Source organism: Bidens hawaiensis, unplaced genomic scaffold, assembly GCF_021521415.1.
Source record: "Bidens hawaiensis isolate Kalapana, Puna unplaced genomic scaffold, B.hawaiensis_p1.1 tig00003182_1, whole genome shotgun sequence".
Classification (NCBI taxonomy): Eukaryota; Viridiplantae; Streptophyta; class Magnoliopsida; order Asterales; family Asteraceae; genus Bidens; species Bidens hawaiensis.
Window position 1 is genome coordinate 1,673,434 of NW_027491173.1, and position 7,510 is coordinate 1,680,943.

At 36.8% G+C, this 7,510-nt stretch overlaps 1 protein-coding gene across 1 annotated transcript; it reads right to left on the reverse strand.

Moving 5' to 3' along the window:
• Window positions 1-6,352: 6,352 nt before the first annotated feature.
• Window positions 6,353-7,063, reverse strand: LOC143622531 (uncharacterized). Its single transcript, XM_077093649.1, has one exon. It carries the CDS (start codon window positions 7,061-7,063, stop codon window positions 6,353-6,355), a length of 711 nt encoding a protein of 236 aa, XP_076949764.1.
• Between the last annotated feature and the right edge of the window lie 447 nt (window positions 7,064-7,510).

Consider the following 7,510-nt stretch of genomic DNA (forward strand, 5'->3'; position numbering starts at 1 on the left):
TCTGGAGTCTCATCATTGCTTCCCATAAAGAAGACCCATGTAAACCTAGAAAAATCATCGGTTATTATCAGGCAGAATCTCTTTTTCCCAAAGCTTGGAACACTTACAGGACCAAACAGATCCATGTGGAGTAGTTCCAACACCTCATTAATTGAGTTGATAAATTTGCTCTTATGTAAGGATTTATGTTGTTTTCCTTTTAGATAAGAAGAGCATTTTTCTTCTAGCTTGAATTCCTTGATAGGGAGACCTATCACATGCTCTCCTTTCACAAGCTTGTTCATGTTTTTGAGATTCACATGAAAAAACTTTCTATGCCACATTTTTGTTTCATTTTCAGTGGCCTTGGATACAAAGCATGAGCCACCTCTAGAGACATCATTTTTCATTCACAGTTCATAGAGGTTTCCATTCCTTGGAGCCATCATCATTATCATTTCTGGTGGGATGATAAACTCAGGCATTAAATTGAAACAATATGCATCATCAAATCCGACCTTGCACCGTTATCACACACTTCTAAAATGCTGAGTAAATTATATTGTAGTCCTTCAACATGCAGCACATTCTCAAAGAATACTTTGCCATTTGTAAGAGTGCCTCTGCCAACAATTTTTCCTCCATTCTCATAACTCCCAAAGGCAGCTGGTCCTTCAAACTTTCTTTCATAGTTACAAGTGCTTCTCTATCACAGGTCATATGCCGAGAACATCCAATGTATGTACCATATATCATTTTCATTCAAGGATTGTTCCTGCACACATATACACAAAGAGATCAGTTAATTCTGAGCTACAAACTGTATCAGTTTGTAAGTCAGTGTCAATTGGAGCTTCAACAGGAGTTGGAACTGGATCTTCATATACTGTTTCACATGACTCATCTAAATCAGATTCATAATCAACTAGTGACTTGATGCTTTCTTCAATTTTGTCAATCACATAGTCCTTCCAGTTGTTTATTTCTTGTTTAGTCTTCCATTGATATCCCCTTGGTTCAAAGCCTTGTTTCAGGAGAAATGTTTCATATCCATTCAGAACACCAGGTCTCATCTTTGATTTTCCTTTGTCACTTGACTTCTTTCCCTTGACAGTCTTGTCTGATGCCTTTGATACTTCATTAATCCTCAGAACTGACTTCAACCTGTTCTCCAATTTGACTCTATGATCTTCATCATCAGATTTATTCCTTTCACCATTTAAATATCTCTCATACATTTGTTTGTATCCTTTCATATCAAAACCACAAACAATATCAGGAATTTCAAATATCTCTTATTCAATCTAACAAGAATCAGTGTGATGACCATAGGCATCACACTTCTTGCACCATACTTTATCATAGCTTCCCATATCTTCAAGCAGTTGCTTGTCCTTGATTCTATCACTGGGCTTAGGAAAGTCAAAACCTAAAGAGATATTTGGATATAGAGAATTGCTAAAATCCATTTTCATAGGCTTATTCACATCGGGCACTTGAAGGTACTTTTCTTTGACAAACTTGATCTTTTTCAGTTTAGTTGGTGTGCTTGAGGAGCTTGTTTCTTGATCAGCTGCATACTTGATCATTGGAATATACTCAACATTCCCTATGTCAAAAAGTGTCACACCCCGACTAGCACAATGCGCAAGCGTAAAACGGGAATGTAACAGACACCTCTGGTATCAACACATTGTTTATAAAGAAACATTACAAATTAATTTACAATATATTACAACTCATTGTTCTATCATTGTTTTACAGTCTAGGTGATACAAACAAAACTGGTTCGTTAACTATACGTTCTTACTACTAACACCCTTGCCTCTATTCACATAGCATCAACCACACACCTTGAGCAAGTAACAGATCACCAAATCATTCTGATTTAGGTACACCTGAAAAGCAGTTTAAAACGGGTCAACTACTAGAGTTGGTGAGTTTCACGAGTTTCAAGAAAACAGTAATGAGTATTCACAAGTCAACACTTGTAATCATGAAATAAATATGTATGTATGTACATGATGTAATTATGCTAAGCTACAGTGAAGCCTTGACTGTATGTGCTGCGTGCATCCATTTCCCACGCTCAATCAACCACTGTGGCCCCTTTCCGCCCACAACATGCCCCAAGTAGCTATGTGTAACACTACATAGCGTGTTGTATAATTATGGTCATGTGCAAACGGGGTAAAGTCTCAGCAATACATGCCGGCTCCGTTTGGGTTTGTCAAACCAATAGTACTATTCACAAGCCACCAGCTCGAAGTTAATCACTGTGTTAGTGGGGACTTTCGTGTATTAGCACTTAGATAATTCACATCAATACATGTTTCAGGTATGTATATATAATCAAACATGCTTTTCACCCCAAAAGTTCGTAAAACTGTAAAGAGTGGGGTCATGAAACTCACGGTTTAGTAGATAATCAGTACTGTATCAGCTCGTGGTTTGTTTGGTCCGCTATCAGTAGTTCCTATAATCAATATTATAATAATATTAATATTTTAATATTTTTATAATCTCAATACTAAAATGGGCTGTATAACTAATCTGGGTGTAGCTGGAACGCCCAGAAAGTGGCAATAGGCTTAGGTTGTGATGTTGTTCAATGTCTAATACTTAAAACTGAACTTGGCTCAGATTCCCGTTTTCCCAGCTGGGCCAAGTTGTTCGTTTACGCGTTCAGAAAAAAGTTATGGGAAAATAAGCTTAGGTAAATGTATTGGTTAATAAAATGATTAAGTTATAAAGAAGGATCACATACTGGGGTCCTGGATTAGCCACGGGGCCCGTTTCCGTTTATTCAGTTTGATTTGAGAAGAAACGCGCACAATCCACCCGGATTGTCCAGGTTACTCATAGAAAAGTTCTTTTTAACCTAATTAGTCCAAAAAATATGATTTTTGATCACTCTTGGTGTCTTGACATTCCCGCACATTCGTTAATCGCGAACTTGTCGGTTTTTATAGAAACTGAATTTGTTTAATATTCAAATTAGCATATTAATTAACCGTTAATCATTAAATTATGAAAATTTAGCCACTTATCAATTAAAATATGTAGATTTTAATAAAAATATTTCTGGAATTATTTACTGATTTATTAATTTATAAAAATTCATTTTATCAGCTATATTTCGCCTGAAAATCGTCCGTTTACCCCAAACAATTTCCAAAAATTCCACAAAAATTCCTGAATACTCAAATCATGTCTTGAAACAACCTGTATCAATTCCAGAATGTAAAAAGTTCATGCAATATTCTTTTCGGCCCAAATTCGGCTATAAAAATTCACACGAACGCATATACACAAAACACCTTTAGACTTCTCCAAATGATCCCAAAATTCATATGTAATCAAAATACATCAAATCTGAGTTCTCAGAAAAATTTCATAATTTTTGAAGTATTTTAGCTATTTTTCCCAAATAAACGTCCCAATTCGGTAATAAATTCGCCAAATATTCTCGGTTGGTCGAAAAATTACCAAATTTGAACAGGGACTCATTAAAATAGTCCCTGATGTCCCTACAAAATTTCAAGGTCTAATAATATGCACATCACAACCTTAATCTAAATAGCCCGTAAGCGAGTGTTTCGGCATTACCTTAGCGGGTTTGGCTCGTTTCCGAATTTCTAATCAAGTTTTCAGGTTCTTGTGCTTCTATGCAAGCTGGATACAAGTCCTATATCACAAACCAAGCAGGTTTCATCAATAGAACAGCCCTTTAACTTAGGGTTTCGGCTAGTGCACAAAAACAAACTTTTGAACCGTAAAAACGCCGTTTCAACCCTTTATTCCGTGTTTATGGCCAAAAAAACTATCAAATCAGGTTCCTTACCATGTGTATGATCAAAACATGTTTATGGACCATTTTTAGGATTTTTACATGGTTAGGAATGATTTTTAGCAATTAAGACATGTTTTTATGGTATTAATCAAGGTTAAACAAGTACAAAAGTTACTTATTTAAGCTCCTTACCTTAGGGTTTGAAGGATTCTGGAAAAATCAGCTTGCAGCTGCTTGGACCTCAACTTTTATAAACTAGAATGAATAACCAAGCTTGTGGAATAAGTTTTATAAAAAAATGGGGGGGTGGGGTGGGCTGGTCCGATCGGAAACTTCATGGGCCCCCCTTTGGGCTGTTTTGGCCCAATATTCTGATTTCTCAAGCCCAAATACGAAAATCCCGGTCCAAATTAAGTTCGGGTTCCGTTTTTTGCGCGAAAAACTTATCGGGTGCGTTAAACAGTGAGAAAACGAGTGTTTTTTGGCTAGTTTTGTGTAAAATTATAAAAACATACTATATGTTTCTAAAAATCAAAAATATTTTCACAGATCGCTTAAAACATTTCCAATAAGTGTTTGGTAAGTCTTTTTCGGCTTAACGGATGATACAATGCTTGGTTTGTAACTATCTTTCACGTTTAAATCTATAGCGGGTAGTTAAACGAGCATATTTTCGTTTAACTTGTTTGCTATCAAACTAAGACCATATTTCTAATATTTTAGCTTGTATAGATCGTATATCACTTATAGATGGCCCCCCGAGATATCTGGGTCATAACCCGACCCGTTCGGTTAATCGTTCGTTTGTTACGCAAAATGCGTTTATTTGCTTAATCGGTAAATACGTACTGAGGTGTACCTTGTTTTGGCTCAAATGTCACAAAAAGTTCATGGTTGGAGAACACAGGATAAATGGGAGGATGTCCTTGATCATATGAGTAGCTTCCTGATTGATTATTCCTGTTTTTGACTTCAGATCTATCACATATGTCAAATACCTTGTGTTCTTTTCTCATCTTTTCATAATGCTTTTTCAACATAGGAGTCATATTTGGAATCCTTGGAATTTGTTCATCATTCTTTTTCTTTAAGGCCTTCTTTTTCTTTTTACCATTTGATGATTTGTCACTTTTGCAGCTACAAGTGCTTCCTTCACTGGAGTATTCACTCTATTTCTTCTTTTCATCAACCTTTTTCACTTCCTTTTCATTTGACTCAACAGCTTCCTTCACAACAAACTCACCTTCTTTGTTCATAGTCACATTTTCATATTTCTTCACAAACTCTTGTTTATCCTTAAACACACTCTTAAATTGCTTTAAATATTCATTTCTGCTCTCTTTGTCCACCTTGAGTGGATATTTTTCGTAGAAAGGTGGTGGTACCTTCTTGTATTTTTCTTCAGGGGTCATCTTCTTAACATATCCCACTATGTTTCCAGTTGACACAAGGTTTTTCAAAAATTCCATCTGAATCAGCAACTCTGAATTCTTGAGCTTCTCATTAGTATACATCTTTTTCAACCCCTTAATTTCAATAGTCATCTTAGATTGAGTCATGTAGGATTGCATACAATCTTCTTCCAAAATCTTAACCTGATTTTCATATGTGACTTCACTGGTCTCAAACATTTAGAATAGCTTCCTTCCTTCCACACTCAGATTTCCACTTTCCAATCTCCTTGTTAAGATCATCAATTGTTAAAAGATCAGAAATAGAGGGTTCAGATTGTACCTGTGATCGTGAAGATTCTTCTTTCTCATGCACCTTTTCCATGTATGTAACATTGGCTTTTTCCATCTTTACAGCATGGTTGCTCCAGTCAAACTCCCCATCTTGGGGTACTATAATTACTGCAACATTTCCTTGATCTCTAGCCTGGTTCACAGCATTGTCATTACTTTTGTTTTGATTACCTGAAATTGAATCTGATTGTTTCTTTGTTGTGACTGATTTTGTTGTTGTTGGAGTCTGTTATGTTTCTGATAAGGATTGTGATTAACCAGCTGATTTCTCTGTTGAGCCCCTTGGTAATTCTGATGTTGGTTTCGGTAGAACTGGTTCTGATTCACCTGATTACCAAATTGCTTTGGTTGATTACATTCCCTGGGAAAGTGCCCTGGCTGTTGGCAATTGTAACAAATGGCTTTAGACTTGTCAAATCCAATACGGTCGTTGGGTCCTAAGAACGATGATCTCCCAGTCTTGTTGTACAACCTTTTGCTTCTTACTGCCAACATTGCAGCTTGCCACTTTAGGTCCATATCCTCAAGATCATCTACATCAATTTTCTCCAAATCCTCTTGCATCACACTTGTATGAATCAGATTCTTTGCTACAAATTCATTGCAAGAGTCAGTGAACATTGAAAATAAGGCCTGAAAATTAGTTCCATTGTCTGAGCTGTTATGCATATAAGGAGGATATCCACTGGCCGTAGAGGCAACATCATTCTCAATCATCTGGACATTAAATCTTGATGTCCATTGGTCGTAGAGGCAACATCATTCTCAATCATTTGGACATTAAATCTTGCTTGGCTTCCTCCACACATTGATCCTGATTCAGAAGGTTCTTCCACTATCGGCTGTTGCTGAGTCTTGAGAGTAAGATTGCCATTGGTGCCACTAAAGCACTTGTCATTGGAAAGCTAGGCTTCTCTTCTCTTATCATGTTGTTCTCGATCATCTCATGCTCAACAGCTTTTAGAAATGCTAAGACATCATCCAACTTGAAGTTGGGAAAATTTACATTCTCTTTAATGAATTTGCTGGCTGTGTACCATTCATCGGACAGTGAAGAAAGCAGTTTCTTGTTCAGCTCAAAATCAGAAATTTGTAAGTCAGTTGTTCTGATTTCGTTGAAAATCGTCATAAATCTTTGTAACACAGACTTTAATCGTTCACCTTCTTTGAACTTGAAACGATCAAGCTGCTGTTTCAATCTGTCCTTTTTGATGTCTCTTAGCTTAGTGTTTCCCTCAAACATATCAATAACTGCATCACACATCTTTTTTGCAGTATTTTGGTTATTGACACTAGTCAATATTTCCCATGAAAGACCTAGTTTTAGCATTGACAGAGCCTTGTCATCTCGTTTCTTCACTTTGCTTTCAATGGTGGCATTGTTGTTTGCTGCAAGGGAGGGAATATATTGTCCATCACGGATTGAGTTCCAAAGCTCGGGGTCATTGTAGTTGACTGCAGCTTCAAACAATACTTTCCATCTAATGAAGTTTTCTTGTCCGATTAGCACTGGAATCTTGTTTGTTGATACCTCTTGATCATCCATCTTCTCAGATCTGGACTTTAACAGATGAAAACTTTGTAAAGCTTCAAAGTTTATCTCAAACCTTCAGTCCTGTGGCCTTCAGCGAGCTTCCAAAGCTCTGATACCACTTGTCAGGACCGGACCTGGTGCAAACCTTAGTAGGTTGACAAGAACACACAGATCTAATATACCCAAAGGCCTAATGAATATCCCGGCGGAATCAAGATATTCAACAGATGGGAGCGAAGGTGTGAAATAAATATATAAACAAAACAACAATCGATAATCAGTAAGAACAATATCAAAGACAAAGATTCACTGCATTGAATATATCATTTAATGTAACAATGAAAGGAATGTCTAGGGTTTCGTGAAGGCGGCGGCGGTACGAGGAGACAAAGAGAATATTCATTAGAATGTTTGTGCTCTCGTATTTTGTGCCTTATCCACGCATGCCCTAATTGGAAA

Excerpts from the sequence above, each read along its gene's own strand:
- LOC143622531 (XM_077093649.1), bottom strand. The coding sequence starts at position 7,063 with ATGGATGATCAAGAGGTATCAACAAACAAGATTCCAGTGCTAATCGGA.